The sequence below is a fragment of the Panicum hallii genome, chromosome 7 (assembly GCF_002211085.1).
Source record: "Panicum hallii strain FIL2 chromosome 7, PHallii_v3.1, whole genome shotgun sequence".
Taxonomy (NCBI): Eukaryota; Viridiplantae; Streptophyta; class Magnoliopsida; order Poales; family Poaceae; genus Panicum; species Panicum hallii.
This window is the reverse complement of record NC_038048.1, coordinates 27,219,980-27,239,101: the sequence shown is the minus strand read 5'-3', so window position 1 is coordinate 27,239,101 and position 19,122 is coordinate 27,219,980. Positions and strand designations below refer to the sequence as shown.

At 44.8% G+C, this 19,122-nt stretch overlaps 2 protein-coding genes across 2 annotated transcripts; one reads left to right on the top strand and one right to left on the bottom strand.

The window, feature by feature from the left end:
- Positions 1-3,307: 3,307 nt before the first annotated feature.
- On the bottom strand, positions 3,308-9,912 carry LOC112899784 (dnaJ protein ERDJ2). The gene is made up of 10 exons (XM_025968390.1): positions 9,727-9,912; positions 9,501-9,596; positions 8,988-9,108; positions 8,791-8,897; positions 8,490-8,707; positions 7,697-7,874; positions 7,484-7,603; positions 6,407-6,493; positions 4,490-4,600; positions 3,308-4,354 (listed from the first exon to the last, which is right to left on the bottom strand). The coding sequence occupies exons 1-10, from the start codon at positions 9,910-9,912 to the stop codon at positions 3,521-3,523; spliced, it is 2,058 nt and encodes a 685-aa protein (XP_025824175.1). The 3' UTR covers positions 3,308-3,520.
- Positions 9,913-12,506: 2,594 nt separating this feature from the next.
- LOC112900561 lies at positions 12,507-13,191 on the top strand. The gene is made up of 3 exons (XM_025969411.1): positions 12,507-12,642; positions 12,758-12,921; positions 12,973-13,191. The coding sequence occupies exons 1-3, from the start codon at positions 12,507-12,509 to the stop codon at positions 13,189-13,191; spliced, it is 519 nt and encodes a 172-aa protein (XP_025825196.1).
- The last annotated feature ends 5,931 nt before the right edge of the window (positions 13,192-19,122 follow it).

Here is a 19,122-nt window from a genome sequence, read left to right as displayed (position 1 = left end):
GCGCCAGCTGTCGGTGTTTTTACCTTCGGCCTACCTAGGGATACCCTAAGGTATGTGATTATTTGGTGAGGGATCACCGGATCTGGAACTTGAAGGTGAACGCAAGGACACAAGACACAAATTTAGACAGGTTTGGACCGCTAGAGTAGCGTAATACCCTACGTCCTGTTTTAGGGTGTTGTATATTGCGCCCTGCGCTTGGGTGTTGAGTTGCCTGTTAGCTGCTCTCTGTTGGTTCTCTCTACCTATCTAGGTATCCCTGCCCTCCTTTATATATCCCAGAGGATGGGATTCCTAATAGGATTACAAGGTAGGAGTTCTAGTAGGATTACAAGGTATGAGTTCTAATAGGATTACAGTGGAATCCTAGTAGGAATCAGACTTTTTTTCCTCATGAGTAGCTTCCTTGCGGTACCCAGAGGATCTATCCCTGACAAGAAGGACAAGCAAAGGGCTTGGCACCGATGACCCTGTACTAAGGTGAAGAAGTAAGTTAGTGCTAGCATTTATGGACCAATCAAGCTCATGGATAGTCAAAGTTGCTAAGCATCAATCATTGTTGAATCATATGGATTTAGGTGACTTGAGGATATCAAGTTGATTATTGATCATATATGGTGAAGAATCTAAAGGCACTAGCTCAAGAAGGATAATGCTCAAGAAAGAGGCAAAGGAAATGTTTGCAAACCCTCAAAGTATGATATTGAAGAAAAGCAGCATGGTAAAGATATTCAAGCTTAAGAGGTTGATATTGTGTTCATTATTTGATCTTGAATATAGGTAATGCCGTACTATCAAGAGGGATACGATGTTGATAGCTTTGTTTATATCTCGATGCTCAAACCTAACATTTCAAGTGCTAACATGAAAGAAACACTTGTCACAACACTTGCACCGGTTGATCTTGGACATTGATTTCAATTGGAATAGGTAGTCCTCTGAATAAGCTTTCCACAGAGTTTAAGATCATCGAAATCGGAGTCCGGAGTAAAAAGTTATGGCATTTTCTCTTAGGTCACCTAAGCTGTCTTGTGGATCTACGGAAACTCCGAAGAATTCTGCTGAAACTCCAAAATTTTCGAAGATTCCGAAAAATTTTACGGAGATTCCGAAGATTTCTAAGAAAAGGGGAATGCTAACTTTGTCCGGAGATTTTTGCTAAGTCTGCAGACCTGTTCTGAACCTAACGGCTAGTTTTTAGGCTCGGAGTCTCCGGAGATTTTTTGAAGATTCCAGAACTTAACAGTTTATACCCCTCACCCCCTCCCATTTGTTGTTGCTGATTCCCCACACAAAATACACTTATACACAGCCCTAAGATGCTTTCCCCACTCTAGATTTGCAAGAGATTTGAGAAGAGAAGTGAGTTGGGGTTGAGAGAGAGATTGGGAAGGAAGATTGAGTAAAAATGAGCAAATCCATTCTTGAGCATCCGAGTTTATGGCAAGAGATCATCGAAGCATTTGTTACTCTTAGAGGTCAAGCCTTCTAGACGGCTAGGCGTCGTCCAGTGTGCACCCAAGCTTGTGGTGTGCAGCGGGAAGTTTGTGAAGGCTTCGCTTTCACCTCTGCAAGGGAAGAAATCAAGAAGTGAAGTGGGGAAAGGGTTGAGAATGGCCCAACTTCTTTAGAAGCACCCAACGGAGACGTAGTAACCCGTGAAGAGATCCGAACTTCGGTAAATAAATCTTTGTGTCACTTGTTCTTGATTTGTTAATTTTTCTGCTTGTTGCTTGTGCTAGCTCGTTTCTAGGTTTATCTCGATCTATCCTTCGAGAAGGTTTACGCTGCAAGTATTTAGTGACATAGCTTGGAAACAACTTACTGGTGTATGGTAACTCGTCGATCTACTTTTGGCTGTGGTTTTCATAGGCGTGTTGTGTAGTTTGTGCTATCTCCGGAGACTCCGAAGATTTCTACGGAAACTCCGGAAGTTGCGGAGATTCCGGAGAAATCTCCGGAGATTCCGTAGGTTACTAATTCTACTACAAGTTCTTTTGTAAAATTTTAGAAATGCCAATTCACACACCCTCTAGGCGACATCAAAGATTCTTTCACTTTTTATGCAAGAACAAGTTGCTTACTGGGGACAACTTGAATAAGAGAATACGTGTTGATGACCTCACTTGCTTATTCTGTGCTAATCCTGAGTCCGTGCACGACTTACTTTTCGACTGCTGTGTGTTGGCTAATGTTTGGCAGCTCTGCTCTAAGCTACTGGGAGTACATCTGAATAATAACTTTGAATCGGTTGCCAGTACGTGGTTGAGCCAAAAAAGACATCTCATTACTAATATGTGTTCCTCTGCTGCCCCATGGGCTATATGGAAACTAAGGAATGCTCTATGTTTTCATGGATAGGTGTGGACGGACATTCGGGTGCTACTTTGCGGAATGGCAAGCATGCTGCAAAGGTGGAGGATCCTATGCAAGGAACAAGACGCGCTGAAGCTAGATGCGTTGGTTTTAAGAATGGAAGTTAGAGCAAAGGAACCGCTGAAGCTCGCCTGGAGGGACTCGGCGATCCAGGCGCCAAGCTGTGTGAATCAGGAACAACTGGACGCTTCATCGAGTTCCGCGCAATACCCCATCTTAGTAGTGCGAGCGCAGGGCGCAGTCTATGAAGTGCTCGTTTGCATCAAACTAAGCGGGTGCACTTCGAATACGTGAATGCTTAAAAAACTTGTTAGTTTTATCTCCTTTTGAAATAAAACGGGAGAAACCTTTCTTCTAAAACCCAACCTGCTGCACATGCGGCATTAGCACATACAGCACGTCCTATCGGGATGTGCCGGCCCAAGTACGACATGAACTGGACCGTGCTGTGCCGGCCCAGGCACGACATTAACCGTGCCGACCCAGGCACGATATGAACCAGACCGTGCCGTGCTTGGGCCATGCCTTAGCAGGCCATGCTCTGGGCTGCCTGTGAGGCACGGCCCGTCTGGCCATCTATAGCTTCTGGTTCCTAACACAGTGGCACCCAATAATCCGAGAGCAACACTACTGAAATCAGCAAGCTTGTCTCCTCTGTTGGGAAATAGAACAGCCCTGACAAGTGACAACATTTTGGATGCATTTAATCTACTGACATTGCAGAAGCATAGGCGACGGGAAATTAATTGTTCCAACCATGAAAATAAGTTCCAGCCATGGATGAAAATGTTCCATGACTGTTCCAACCATGATAAAGAAAGAAGCTCTAAACTAGGATGAAAATGTTCCAACTGAACTCATGTTCTTCCTCCTCCCAGGTGGTGCTGTGCATAGATAAGTAATAGTTAACAAGTACTTGCACTTTGGAGAATGACCCTTTCGTTAACCCCCGATCAACTGGTTTTATTCGGTCCAGGTCCATTCGTAACCATCAGCCTCACCTCAGTTATTTTTCATCCATCTAACATGAGGATATAATGAGAAAAACCAACTATTACGACTCTATAAATAGGGGGTATGTTAAAATTCACGGGGTACAAAAGTCAAAACAGAATGGTGTTAAGCGTCTATTGCTTGTATAGTATCACTCATCGCTGCCAGAATCTATATCAGAGTCAACCCCTTGATGGACCACTCCGTTCGCCACCTTCCCCTTTCCCGTCCCCTTGTTCTTCTCATCCTCCTCGTCATCGCTGTACTCACTCTCATAGTCATCATACTCCTCTTCCTCTTCCTCCTCTTCCTCCTCAATCCCATCCTCTGCTGCTGCCACCGGCCCTTCCTCAGGCACGTGGCCCCTGGTTCCTGCGCGGCTGCGCTTCAGGACCTTCAGCTTGAAGCTGGTCTTGGTGTCGCAGCCTATCCACGAGTCGCACAAACAGAAGGAAGTCAGGTTGTGAGTGCCCTCTGCTGGAGCTTGAAACTTGCCCATTACCAACCTACTGCCTTTCTTCACCCTGTCAACTGCCTCCCTAACTGCAATTCCTATTTCCTTTGCACTTGCACCCAAAGCCTCCTGGGTTTCTTGTATAGCTTTTGATGCTGCAGTAATGGCAGTTGCCTCATCCATGAAGCTGACCTTTTGGGATAACCAGACATCATTCGATGCAGCGTCTGCTAGAAGCAACCAGAAATTTTCTTCCTTGTGGAATGGGAAATTGGGACAATGGGGAAGAGCAGCAGTTAGTCCATTGCGGCGCTGAAGCGAGACCCAAGCATACATCGTCACGACATCACCCTCTTGAATGCCCTCTTCACCCTCAGTCTCACACTTAATATCAACTTCAATAGAAGGAATCATCTCCAGTACGAGCTCCACGTCACAAGCTTGTTCTTCAGAAAGCCCGGCAACTTGTGTCAGCAATTTGGCACGATCCTCCACAGACATGTCGCACAGTTCTTGGAATGCACGGATTTTCTGTAGCCAAACACAGAACAAGATTGTTATATTCCAGAGTTACAAGTATTGCTTTTCCGAAAGACCATCAATTTTCTATACTCCTTTGCTCAATTTACTTCTAGTCAAAAGATGCTAAGGGCAGTAAAGAAATACCTTGCGAGCTATCTTTTTCACAGTTGCCTCTGTGAAATGCGGCAACTGCAAGAAAGGCGCTATTCCTTCCGAGTTACCTCCACTAGCTTTTCGCGCACTTAGCGGTACAGCCTAAACATGTAGCATCCAAATATTACATTGACATTAATGGTGATGGACAAGCTTATAAAATGGAAGGAAATGCAGTAACAGAAACAAAAGGACATGAAGATAGTTACTTTCAAAGGCAACAAGTACCAGAAAATATCCATAGATGTTTTGAGAATCGACAGAGGCGTGACTATATATGGCTCAATCGAACCCCTATGAAGTATTAACTATCGTTGTCACATCATGGTAATCCAATTCATAATCTATTTCCCTACCAAGACTATTTCCACAAAATCAGTAGCTTTTCTGATTAAGCTACATAACACAAATCTCTATTGTGTTGCATAAAAGCTGACCAACCAACTTGAAGGACAAAAGTTAATTAAAACAAAGGTATAACAAAACAGCACGGTAAAGACAGTTAAACCATATTAACAGAAAATAACTATAATTAAGATACTATTTTTTAATATAATGGCTAGTGCATTATTGCTTCATCCCAAGCCCAGTGTTCAAAAAGGCGGAAGTAGGTGGGCGACTAGGCGCTAGGTGAGGGGTTCCCGCCTGGCCTATGGGGGTAGGCGGACCCCTAGGCGGCACCAGCTCGTCGGCGCCAGCGAGGGAGGAGGCAGAGCAGAGAGCAGATCCTGCAACCCAGGGACGAAGCAGAGCAGAGAGCGCCGCCGGCGGCGGCGGAGGAGGCAGGGACGGGCGCCGGCGGAGGAGGAGAAAGCAGGGGACGGGCGGCGGCTGAGGTACAGATGGGCGGCGGAGGAGGAGGCAGGGGCAGGCGCGGAGGAGGAGGAGGAGGAAGGGCGGCAGCAGAGGCGCAGAGGAAGGGCGGCAGCGTCGGGAACGAGAGGAGGCAGGAGCGTCAGGAAGGCCGGAAGGGTAACAGAGGAGAGGGGAGGAGATAAGGTGGGAGGTGGGCTGTTGGGCTGCTTTGATGGGCTTATTTTTCAACTCAAGGCTTAGTGGTCCTCTCCTTTTCTTTTCTTTTAGAGGTATATGATGTATATGACAAGGTATATGTACCGCCTAGCAAACTGCCTTGAAACACCTAGGCTCGCCTAGGATCTAGGCAGTGGGTCACTGCCTAGAAACCGCCTAGCGCCTTTTTGAACATTGCCCAAGCCCCACCTACTTTTTATTTGCCAGGACCGCCTAGTAAATTAACCAGTATGAAAGAGGCACCAAAAAATAATAGGCACCACCAATACTGACTGGACAACCTCCTCTTTTTTACATTAGACACTGCCGTAATGTGCCATTCATTAATATGTAAAAAGAGGAATATGTCATCCTGTTGTATGCTTATAACATGTATCATACAACAAGGCTAGAAAACTGGCTCATTTATGTTACATTTGCCTCCTATCCTGAAAACATTATGAATTGACAAGTTGTTGCCATTTAAATCAAAATGCGAGTATCCGATCCGCATTTTTCATATATTGATACTGCTTCCATATCCTTTACACTTTGGTAAGTTATATATTACCATAAAAGATCAGGATCACAGAATATCATAATGACTAGTTCAAAATTCAACCAAAGATTAAAGATTTTGAATAAATGCTGATATTGACAACATCCCTAACCAGAAGCTAATTCTATGAAGTGATAGTTGAAACTGATCAATCAGGTATGTACATAAAGAAGTAAAGATGCACCTGAATGATTCAGCTAACTTAAGCTACTTATCTATTGTATACAGTTCATGAGTTTAGTATGCCAATATGGACTATTCAAAAAATTATATAGCATTATCTATTTTGTACAGCTCACCATAGGATGCCTGAAGAAAAATCAGGTGGAAGACAATACCTGGATGATATTTTGAGAAAGCTCAATAACACCAGTTGCTGGCCTGAGCCATCCAAAACCATGGGGATTCCGTGGTAGAACTGCAATCTGCAAGCCAATGAGTAATTTTAAATTGTATAGCATGAAACAATAGAAAAAGGAATAATGTGTTAGTTCAAAAAAACTGGAAAAAAAAAGATTAACAACGTAAGGTGGCTTCAAATTACAATAGAACAATTTCTCCATTCATTGCTTAAATAAGTAGAGAGTACACCAATTTGATGTACACACTCAATAATAACTGTCAACTATTGAAAAGCGGACTAATCAGAAATTTCATGTATCAGATCTCAAGCCTAATGATTTCTGGGCAGGCAGTCTAAAGATGATCTTGTTGGTGCTCGAGTAATTGCATAAATTACAAACGGAAACAGCTTGTGCCATGTGCACATCCATGAGGCGTGGTCCATATGGCAACTCAAGAATCTCTTATTCAGATATTTGAAATTTAGGATATTAATATGGTTTACTAGGTAAGAAACAGTGCATAGGGCTTACTGTCATAACAACAAAGATAAACGAAATGGTTTTGAAAATGTGTCACAATGTGCAAGACATTGCCAGCTTGCCCAAAAATATACCCGGTCCAGGTTTGAAAAGATTTTTGACCTCAACCAAAGAACTGCATTATTGGTCCAGAAATGTTGGTTTGTTTACATATACAACACAGTGCAGCATAGAAACTGTTAACTTGAATCCACCTTGCCAGAACAGGTTCAATGTGACCCAATAGGGTTTAACCGGCAAATTGTATACTTAATTGATAGCTGCATGGAGTGAAATCTTCATTCTTATGGTTTTACCACTATGTATGGCTTTACAAAATTTACTCCATGAATTCTGATAGATTCAGATTTCAGATGTTTCATGGATAAATTATTCAGATCAAATTACCAAACTCAATAGTTACATGATGTCGATGTCAAATGGCACAAATAAGCAACCAAGCATCCTATTTGTTTAAACAATTGTAGAGAACCAAAACTTACAATATGCTAAAATTAACGACAGAAATCTAAAGAGTCAGCAAGCAAGTACCTTAACGAGTTCTTCTAGAAGACGAGGTGCAAGTTCAAGCATGTGCCTGTAATCTTTTAGAAGTGCTGGGGTCAAGGCAAATGACTCCCGAGTGAGATGGGCCTGAATCAAGAGTTCCATCTGCAAAATGGAAGACAGAACTTTTTAGATTTTAGGACTTTCCGCAATGAAGAGATTAATTTGTAAAATAACATCCAGAAACAAAAGACCAACCTTTACTAGTGATGGATGCTGCTTCCAGAATTTTGCTTGTTCTGTCTTAATGTTCTTTAAGTCCAGATTTAACTCGCTTCTAACAGCTACAAACAATTTCTGCAGGGGTTCATCATCACTGCGTCGAACCGGCATCTCCATATATTCTGCAGCCTTGATGAAGACATCCATAACTTTGCTGTGACATAGCACCAATCCATTGCTCAGGTATGGTAAAAGGAGACAAGATTTTTAAGGCTAGCAAATACCCAAGAAGGGAAAAGAAAGATCTGACTAGATTCATCCACTAGATATGCAAAAATATTTATATTAGACCCATGGCTTTGGTCAGCAGCAACAAAAATGATTCATTACCCTTATATTGTTTTTGAAAACTGAAACTCTTAATTTTGTCAAGAGTGAGCAATGATACATAAAGCAATGTGGTTCTGCATGTGCAGAACATCGTTTTTTTCCATCGAACTATCAACAATAATGCAAAGTAAAATTGAGTTGCGCAACCATATGTGTCCAACAAAATTAATCATTTAAAAAAAAGATCTTGTACTGGATCATACAAGAAAACTAAGTCTAAAACAGTGAATCAGTGATAATATGATAATAAATCATATTTTCACTTTCAAATGTTACGAAAAGCCTCCATTCCTAATGGCCTACTAGTCTTGTGTCAGTCTGACATTAAAAAATTGGGGAAAAAGGAGATACGAAGCACTTTCACTTCAATAAGACGTGCTAAGAAAACATAAATTTCAATTACAGTGAGATTTTTAAAATAAGGTGTTGCAGGTATTACCTTGGAGCAAGAGATGGCTTCATAAAGTAGTAGTAAGTGGACAGTGTCTGATGCATGACATAATTTCCAGTATACTTTGAGGACCTTGACAAATAAATAACTGCTATCATCAAGGGCAACAGTATACAAAATCCCACTATTCCTAAAAGCATTATCCCACCAGATGCACCATCAATATTCAGTAAGAACTTGGGCAAAGCAATGCCCATTTGCAACCCCTGAATCATACATGACATACATCCCATGTTAGCTTAATACGTTTCTGAAATATGATGTCGCAAAATTTAGCTTAGGCTATTACCTGCCGCCCATCAGGGTGACCATACTTCTCATAATTTTCACGAGACACAGGATCAGTTAATGCCTGATATGCCTTGGATATGTATTCAACGAAGTACTTATGGGCCTCTGGATAAGTGGAGAGAAAGCATAAGACATGGTTCATTATGTAAGACAATTTTTCTTCACTGAGCAGCATCGCAGGTTGCGAAGGAGTACCTGGATCAGGATTTTTATCAGGATGATATTGAATAGAAAGCCTCCTGTATGATTTCTTGATTTCAGATTCAGATGCCCCAGGTTCCAGTCCAAGAATGCTGAAAGGCTCAAAAACTTGGACCTAAAAGATTCAAATGCAAAATCATAAAACACAATGCATTGGAATTTTATCATGCTGAACTTTCAGAACACACAGTGGCTTCAATGCTCACAGCTTTTATAGCCTTGCATATACCATATCTTAAGTTCACTAAACTGTTAAGTTATTAGTATATCAATACAAAGAGCCATCACCATGGAAAACGCTGCAGCTACAAAATCAATATATACTAAGAAACACAACACGCTATCTTGTCTGCCGCTGGGCCCAAATAACTAATGGTTATTTTGACAATTTATAAGCAAGTGACAGCTAAATGAGTTTTCAGCAGAAAATAAGGGGGTGGGGGGGGGCGATCAGCAGCTCAGCACTAGGACGTGGTGAATACTTGAATGTAGTAAACAATCACATACCTCACGGCTAACATGCTTGATGTAGTAAACCAGGAAGATCATCACGATCCAGAGCAGAACGATGGTCAGGTTACTGCACGTCGAGAAGTTGGATATCTGCGAAGTTAAGACAAGCCGAACAGAGTCAGAGAAGAAAATCCAGCAACACCCCCAAACAGAATCCAATAGTAGCAAAACAAGACAGCAAAAAAAATAAAAGGCAGGAGACGAGCAGCAGCATCCGCACCCTCTTGTAGATCGACTTGCGGTACTTGCCGGAGCGGCGGCACCCCGAGCAGCGGCAGTGGATGGTCTTGACCTTCTCGGAGGCGGCGCGGCAGAGGCGCATGATGGTGTAGGGCACGAGCGGCAGTGCGATCATGGTGAGGATGAAGATCAGGAACAGCGAGGTGTTCTCCTCCGCGGCAGCCATGGCTGCTGCGACCTAAGCCTCCGCTCTCCCCCCGCCTGGGATGCGGCGGCGCAGGGTTTTGCGGGGACAGGGCCGGATCTGGCGGCGGGGCGGCGGGAGGGTGGGAGGGGGCAGGCGGATCTGGGGGGCCGCCGGCGCGCGGCCAGGCGAGATCGAGGAGGGGAGGGGGCGGAGACGCGGTGGAGTGGAGGGATAGGTTTTGGGTACCGTAGCGGTGGGCTCGCAGGCACCGCGACACGGGGAACCAGGTGGGACGGCACAGCAGTGTCCGAGGCTCCGAGCGGAGGAAGACAAGTGGGTTTGACGTGGAGGAAGGCGGGGTGCAAGCCTGGGCCAGGAAAGGATGAGCCGGCCCATTACGTGGCATTTCGGCCTTTTGGCCAAGAAATAATTGTATTCTTCTTAGCTTTGGCGCATGAGCAAAATCCTGTGAGCAGAGAAAGGATAATGTGACTGCGCATCCTTTGGTTGATTCTTTTTTTCAAATCTTACTAGGAATCTGTCTCGCAAGGCTCCTAGAGAAGTTTTCAGGATGCATCAAAATGAGTTCTGTCAAATATTCTTTTTAAAGATATAATTTTAGATTGATTCTATGAAGCGATTCTCATAAAAATATTAAGAGATGAGAAGCTGAAAATATAGCTTCTTTTAATTTATTTCCTAGGCTAGGAACCGAAAAATATAGCTTCTTTCGATTCATTTCCCACTCCAAATCACTTCATACCTAAAAATTTAACATAGAGAGACATAAAATCACTTCTCTACCAAACATGTCATAACTCATAAGTCACTAGATGTTTCCATCGGGCGGCTCTGTCACTCTATCAGAATATGAGAAAAATAACATCTAGGATATGAACAAAAAGCTTCTGCAAAAAGGAATAGTGTTTGCAATATCCGAAACATGCACTAAAATACTTCTTTGCTATTGATTCTAGGAACAGTGCCATCAGATTTTTTATAAGATTTGAAAGGTCACTTCCAGAGTACTCCACCTCATGCAAGAAGTTTTGGTTTAGCTTACGAATCCACATGATAACCTTGACGGATAATTTAATTTTTTTCACGTATAAAACTACAAGCCGATAATAATAACTCAATAAATCGTTGGTGATGAACTATCCCACATGGTTTTTGTGTACAAGCTGTGATAGAAAATTTATTTTCCATGCTTCAAAGCAACGGGTGACAACCAAGAATTCCAGTATGAGCATTCATGGCATTCCTTGGTCAATTTATTTACCCTATTTGTCAACTTTTTCAAAAAAAAAACTATGTACATGCTTGACTATGGATCAGTGTTCACCTAAACACTAAACAGTAGTCGTTCGATCACCCCTCGAGTAGCGACTAGGCCGTGTACATATCATGTAAACGGTGTGTACACGGGCTACACGGTGTGTATGGTAGAATAAAATTCATATAACAAGTGAAATTCGGAAAATCTAATATTTTATCAATCAAATATTACAGATTACCAAACTTAACTGTTAAATCGACCAAACATGTAATCATATGCTCCTTATCAATTGACGTGACAAATCACAATTTACAAATAATAAATGTCATACTGTTTAAAAAATAAGGCATAGTTGATACTTCTCTATAACCTAAACGTTGTTTCAAACGGTCTACTCGCCGTGTAAAATCATGTAGTTGCCCTTTTTTACACGGTGTAGCCCGTGTAAACCTATTTTTTACTGTATAATCACTGTTTAGGTCCTGCATGTTAGCTTGTCAAGTAGCGTGTACACGGGTTACAGGACCGTTTACGGCAACATTGCTATGGATAGGTTCACTTCACAATATATGAGCACACATACTCGGAATATTTGTTATTTGAAATGCATCGGACACTGATAAGTTTATAAAATTCGTTTTTGGAAGAAGAAAACAGAAATAGGTCAAAAACGAAAAAGGTCTCGTCAATGAAAAATTAAAAAAAGAATTTACTTCTAGTTTACTGCAAGGAAGTTATTTTGATAGGAAGGATGTAAGCTACTTGCATATTTTGTGGTTTTATATTTGAGCAGGATTCAAATATATATTGAGCATGTGCGACAATTGTTCAAATTATAAAGTTATACTAGAAAATAAATTTGAAATGAGTTTCACAAGTTGATTTGTGTTTTGCGATGCGTTTGTCAAACCTAGTACCACGGGACTGCGCATATAGCATAGAATATTCTAGAATAAGGGATGGGGTATGTCCCGTACCTTATACTTATTGTAAACTACTCGGGCATGAGTAGAACTAGTCGGAACAGAAGTAAACCACCTGATTAGTACTTGGGTAGGACTCCTGAAGCTCGTATCTGGCTAGAATCTCTATAATCCTGTCCTCCAGACTAAATAAGGGCGGGCAGGCACCCCTCCAAAACACAATCATCTAAGGCAATACAAACCACAATACAGGATGTAGGGTATTATGCATACTGCAGTCGGAACTTGCCTAAAATTTTATACTTCTTGCACCTTCGAGTTCCAGATCTTGACGACACCCTACATATAATCTACCACCTCGGGATATCCCTCGATGAGCTTTGCGGTAAACACCGACAGCTAGCGCGCCAGGTAGGGGAAATTTCCCACTCATGCTGGATCCTGTGGTGACAGGCTCACAACTCACTCAAGTACTCATCGACGGCGGGAGCGGCCTCAACCTGCTCTTCGTGGGTACTTTAAAGAAGATGGGGATGAACATCTCCAACATGCTCACCCTCTTCGTGGGTACTTTGGAAAGATGGGGATGAACATCTTCAACATGCTCACCCTAGCAAGGCGTCGTTCTAGGGCATCATCCCATGTAACTCGACTACACCGATCGGCTCGGTGACTCTGCCAGTCACCTTCAGGACCAAGGACATCTATCGCGCCGAGTACGTCAAGTTCGAGGTAGCAAACTTAGAGTCATCTTACCTCGCCATCCTTGGAAGACCTGCTCTGACCAAATTCATGGCTGCACCCCACTACGTCTACTTGCTCCTCAAGATGCCGGGCAAGGCAGGGGTACTCACTTTTCATGATGACTTATAGAAGTTGTACGACTGCGTCCAAGAGGCAATCGAGGATGACTCGACTACACGTGTGCCTGATGCTTTAGCTGAAGTCTTCGTGGCCGCGCAGCAGCTCCCTTCATCAGATATGGCGATTCTGACCAAGAAGTCGAGCCAGTCCTCAGTGAAGCCCACCAGCGAAGTTGGTATGAAGGCCATCCAACTGCAGGAGGGCGACCCCTCCAAGATACCCCTGATTGGCACAGGGCTGAGCGACAAATAGGAAAGCATGCCCATCAGCTTCCTTCAAGCTAACCGAGACATATTTGTGTGGAAACTAGCGGATATGTTAGGGATGCCTAAGGAGTTGATCGAGCACTCCCGAAGAAGCAGCGACTACTCCAATTTGCTCAAGACAAGAGGGAGGCCATCAAGGAGTTAGAAAAACTACTCGCGGCTGGCTTCATAAAAGAAGTGTACCACCCAGAGTGGCTAGCTAACCCTGTACTTGTTTTGAAAAAGAATAATAATGAATGAAGGATGTGTGTGGATTATTACTAATCTCAACAAGCACTGCCCGAAGGATCCCTTCGAGCTCCCACGCATCAATCAAGTCATCAACTCTACGGCTGGTAATTAGAGTATTATTGGAACTATGAGAGCAAGGCCCCTTCAGTAAATTACGCATACTACTAGTCGAGAACTAGTAAACGGAGTGTTACTGGAAGTATTGGAGCAAGGCTCCTTCAGTAAACTATGCGTAGTACTAGTCGAGAACTAGTAAAATGGAGTTGTACTAGAATTCTAGGAGCGAGATCCCTTCAGTAAACTACGTGTAATACTAGTCGAGAACTAGTAAAACGGAGTTATACTGGAAGTATGGGAGCGAGGCCCCTTCGGTAAACTACACGTAGTACTAGTCGAGAACTAGTAAAACGGAGTTATACTAGAAGTTTGGAAGCGAAGCCCCTTTAGTAAACTACGCGTAGTACTAGTCGAGAACTAGTAAAACAGAGTTATACTGGAAGTATGGGAGTGAAGCCCCTTCAGTAACATAGCGTACTAGTCGGAATCCAGTAGTCTATTACTAGAAGTATGGGAGCGGGGCCCTTCAGTAAACTTTGTGTAGTACTAGTCGAAATCTAGTAAACGGAGTTATACTAGAATTATGTGAATGTGACTAGAGGTCAATTAGCGAGGGAGAAATAGATCTTGCTGGTAGCTTTATTCATATCCTTGGGCAGACCATGAGAATTCACATGTTGACTTGCGAAAACATCACGGTTGGCCCGACGGGGTTGATGACAAGGTCCTTCATGTGGGGCGATGAGTTCCTTGAACAGGCCAAGACAAGTCTTAAGTGGCATGCAAAGCTGTCTCGGTTGGCCCAAAGGAAGTGACACACAATTCTGTACGTGCATTGTTACAGAAGTAGTCGTTGAGCAAGGATGACTCGGCTAGCCCAAAGGAACTCCTTGGGCAGGCCAAGACGAGTCGTATGTTGCCGTGCGCAGATGTCTCGGTTAGCCTGAAGGAACTTCTTGGGCGGGCCAAAACAAGTCACAAGTTTCCATGCGAAGATGTCTCGATTAGCCCGAAGGAATACCTTAGACGGGCCAAAACAAGTCACGTGGCGCTGAAGTAAGGATGAATGAGTATGCCCTAATTTGGGTAAACTCCTTGATCCCCTGACCGAGTGGTTGAACAAATTTTTTTGGGAAAAAACCCCTTGTGTTGAGAAAAAAAACTCGAGACAATGGTTAAACAAATTCCCTAAAGATCTCCGTAAAACCTCCTTGAATCAGGTCTCAGTCTTCTCATGGGTGATTGGCGATCTTGATTCGTTGGTGATTGCTAACGATGTCGTGTTGCTTGTTGATGAAGTTGTGTCAGTTTGTTGATGATCCCAACTAGTCAGAATCAATTCCAACTAGTCACTCTGCTTCTGGCTAGTTGTGAAGTCGAAGTAGTCGTTGGTGGGTCGAGGGTCCTACCTTTTTGGAACGGTGCTAGGCCCGACAGGTTGTTGGGGTTGATGGCGCAAAAAAGGTGGGCTAAGCCAGGTAGCTTGGAGGACCCGTGCCCTTCCGATACCTGAGCCTGCCTGACCAGGTCGAAAACACAAAAAGGTGGGCTGAGCTGGGTAGCTTAGAGGACTCGTGCCATCCGATATCCAGGCCCGCCACACCAAGTTGTAGTCAAAGAAAGGTGGGTTGAGCTGGGTAGCTTGGGGGACTCGTGCCCTTCCAATACCCTAGCTCGCCTGATCAAGATGGAGGCGCAAAAGGTGGGCTGAGCCGAGTAGCTTGGAGGACTCGTGCCCTTCCTATGCACTAGCCCGCCCTACCAAGATGGAGGCGCAAAAGGGTGGGCTGAGCTGGGTAGCTTGGAGGACTCATGCCCTTCCTATGCCCTAGCCCGCTCTACCAAGATGGAGGCACAAAAGCGTGGGCTGAGCCAGGTAGCTTGGAGGACTCGTGCCCTTCCTATGCTCAGGCCCGCCCAACCAAGATTGGTGTTGTTGATGAAGTCCGAGTAGTCGGGGGATGGGAGCCTTTTGATGGATGTTGGCTAGTCCTTCTCCAACTTGTAGCAGACGATCCGAATCCTCCTTCGACTTGTAGTAGGTGATCCCAATCCTCCTCGACATGTCGTAGATGATCCAAATCCTCCTCCGACTTGTAGTAGGCGATCCCAATCCTCCTCCAACATGTCGTAGATGATCCAAATCCTCCTCTGACTTGTCGTAGTCAATCCAAATCCTCCTCCAACTTATTGTAGACGATCCAAATCCTCCTCCGACTTGTAGTAGAGGAGCTCCACCGAGTGGGATTCGGTTCGAGGGATTCCAAGTCATCGATCGAGTCGTCGATTGCACAATTGATTTCCATGCAGGTGGTACGGTTGCTTCTTGCTGCTTCTAGTCGGGAAAAATTGAATGCCATCGAAACCGTTGGCAAAGTTGTGCGGGAGCAAGGCCCCTTCAGTAAACTACGTGTAATACTAGTTGGAAACTAGTAAACAGAGTGTTACTAGAAGTTTGGGAGCAAGGCCCCTTTAGTAACATAGCAAAACTAGTTGGGAGCTAGTAATCTGTGCGTTACTGGATGTGTTTGATAGATAATCAAGAAGATGCTTTATTTGGCTGATTAAGGGTTCCACTAGTCATTGCCAAATAAGGCATCCACTCTTGGCAGTCGCATGGTTTGGCTGTGATAAGGTTCCCTGAGTTTAGTGAGGGAGTCGTGGTTAACCTAAATAATGAACAAGAATAGCGATCCTGACTAAGTGGTAAAAAGGGGTGCTTTTAGGCGTGCAGAACCCCTTGTTTCAGGATATAATGCCAAAATAGTGGTTTAGACAACGAAACACCTAAAAGACCCTCAGAAAACCTCCTTGAATTGGGTACTTGATTTATGAGTAAATCATTAGTCGGATAGTCCCGTTGCCTATCTTCGTAAACTTGGCGGAGCTCCAAGGGCCCTTCGAAGGGCTTGACATTCAAACACAGAATGCTTGATCTTCGAGTGGCACGGGCATTGCCCGTGGAGCACTTCCTCGAGTCGTTTCTTTGATTCGGGAGTCTTCTTTCTGCGAGTGGATTGTTCCCCGGCTTCTAGCTTGCGCTTCCAAGTCGTCTCCAGGTAGTCGAGAGGAAGCTGATAGCACGTGGGGATGTGGGTTTCCACTTCTTTGCGCTCCTGCTACCTGGCAATGATGACATTGTGGGCATCCCAGCCAGCATTGATGATGGCTTGAAGGTCACCCGTGGAGAAGTCATGGAGGTTACGGCTCCCCTGCTAGTTTCTCTTGACGGCGCGGTGCCTGCGTTGGGCGCACTTCGCATTGATGAGCCGTGGCGTTCCTTCTTGATCTTATCTGCGTCTTCCACCTTGATGTTGGATGAGGATTCCCTATCCATTGTTTTGTCCACGTCATTGTTGAGTGGATCAAGGAGGTAGTCATCTAGCTAGACCCGCTCTAGGCCTTCACAATCCTCATCGGCATCAATCATGAGTACTTCTTGATTGAAGTGTTTGGCATGCTGCACCACTTGGCCCTCGTCTTCATCGTCGGAAGGGAGGAGGGGTCTGCCTTCTTGAAAAGGGAGTTCCCCGGGTGTGGCAATGAATCGTGGTGGACTTGATTTGAGAGACTTGGAGGGTTTTATGCCCTTCCAATGCCCAAGCCTGCCCAACCAATTTGATCCCCTTACCAGACCACGGGTCACATGAATAGATGGATCTGAGTAGTTGTCGAAAACCATAGCCCCCCGACAAGCGGTGGCTTTTCCTTCTCTGACAGGTGGTAGATGATCAAAATCCTCTTCCAAAGCGGAGAGGATTCTGGGTTGAACCATCTCAACCCGATCCTGATCCGTGAGCGATTTGTCGATGGAGCCAACTAGTTGGAGTTGATTCCGACTAGTTGCTGACTGAGCAGAGCTAGTTGCCGAGTAGGTTGTGGCTTGGTCCCGACTAGTTTCTAGTAAAGATGAGTTGTTCAAGTTGTCGTTGGTGTTGCCGATTTGTCGAGTCAGTCATGACTGCGGCGCAAGTCGAGTAGTCGAGGTTGTCATGGCAGTGCGTCGATGTTGAGCGGAGTGAAGTTGTGCGGAGTAGTCGAAACCTTCTGGCTTCCTGGGGTCGGTACACCGAAGGGTGGATTGTGCCACAAGGTGGGAGTTGAATTCGAGTACCTCAGAGGGCTCTAGACCCTTCCAGTACAGGAAACAGTCTTGCGGCATGGATGTTATAGTTAAACCCTAATGATTATTCGAAAATGATTTGGAGTAATCATCAGGTTGTGAGTGGATAACGAGAATTGGGGCCTCCCGACAAGCGGTGGCTCCCCCATCCTCGAGTCCTCCTTGGCCTGGAATTGTAATTGATAGGTACTCTTTGTTTGAGTCAGAGTCGTAGTTGAGAACGGGGAGCCCCTGACGGGCAGTGGCTCCCTCGTCTCGAATCTTGAAGAGGTGATCCAAGTCCTCCTCTGAGTCGGGGAGGGACTTGGATCGCGAAGCCTCCTCAGATCGGTTTGAATCCGATCCGAGTCCTGGTGTAGCATGAGTTGAAGTTGTGTCGGAAACGGACTTGTTTTCGATCCGCCTGGGCAGATCGGGGAGCAGCAACTGATCAAGATCGTCGATGAAAGAGTTGAGGTTGCAGCGTCATGTTGCTGCAGAGGCCTCCGGCTTCCTAGAATCGACTAGGTGGCTGATGAAGCCAGCCAAGCCGTTGGCGATGCAGATCAAGGAGCCGAAGATGAAGATTGTGCCCTCATCGAGCATGTTGTTGGTGAAACTGAGAGATGCCATCGAGTTCTCCGATGGATGCCCGATGAACACCTCTACCTAGCGCGCCAGCTGTTGATGTTTTACCGCCACGCCCACCGAGGGATACACCCGAGGTGGTGAGTTTATAGGTAGGGTGTCACCGAGATCAGAAACTCAAAGGTGCAAGGAACAAGGTTTAGACAGGTTCAGGCCACCGAGAGCGTAATATCCTACGTCCTATGTGGTTTCTATTGCCTTTGATGGTGATCAGGTGATCTCCTAGGTGATTCCCCAAGGGAGTCCTTGTCCACCCTTATATAGCCTAGGGGGACACGTTTATATGGAAGTCCTGGTCGAGTACAAGCCCAGGAGTCCTATCCGAGTACTTCTCGGGTAGTTCCCTACTATATCCAACTAGTTTTACTACTGTATGAGCAGTCGTACTACAGTACGTGTAGTTACAACAGATGTAGGGCGTGGGCGATGTCCTATCCCTTATCCTAGAAAAAGTATACCACATGCACAGTCCCATGTGCCCAGGTCTGACAAAGTCACCAGAAACACTCGGGGGGCTACCGCCATGAGTCTTATCTGCGCAACTACTCTCCACAGGCCATTAAGGCTAGGCCGCAAAGACTACTTGCACATATTTCGACTACTTCGAGTGCTAGCCTACATGATTCAGCAGAATCAATTGTGCCAAGGCACTATGAGAACGTGGAAGAGGTCCTCACACCTATACAACTTAAGCAATCCAAAGTATCATGCGATGCGAGTAAACCCTGATTCACTTAAGTCCCTGTGAGGGGCCAACCATCAAACGCTAAGCTATTGACTACCTCCAGAGTCGCTGCACTCTATGTAGCCCAATCTAAGCGTCTCGAGTTTTCCCTACATCCTACGATTGTCAAGTACTCAGTGTACTCTGGACAAATC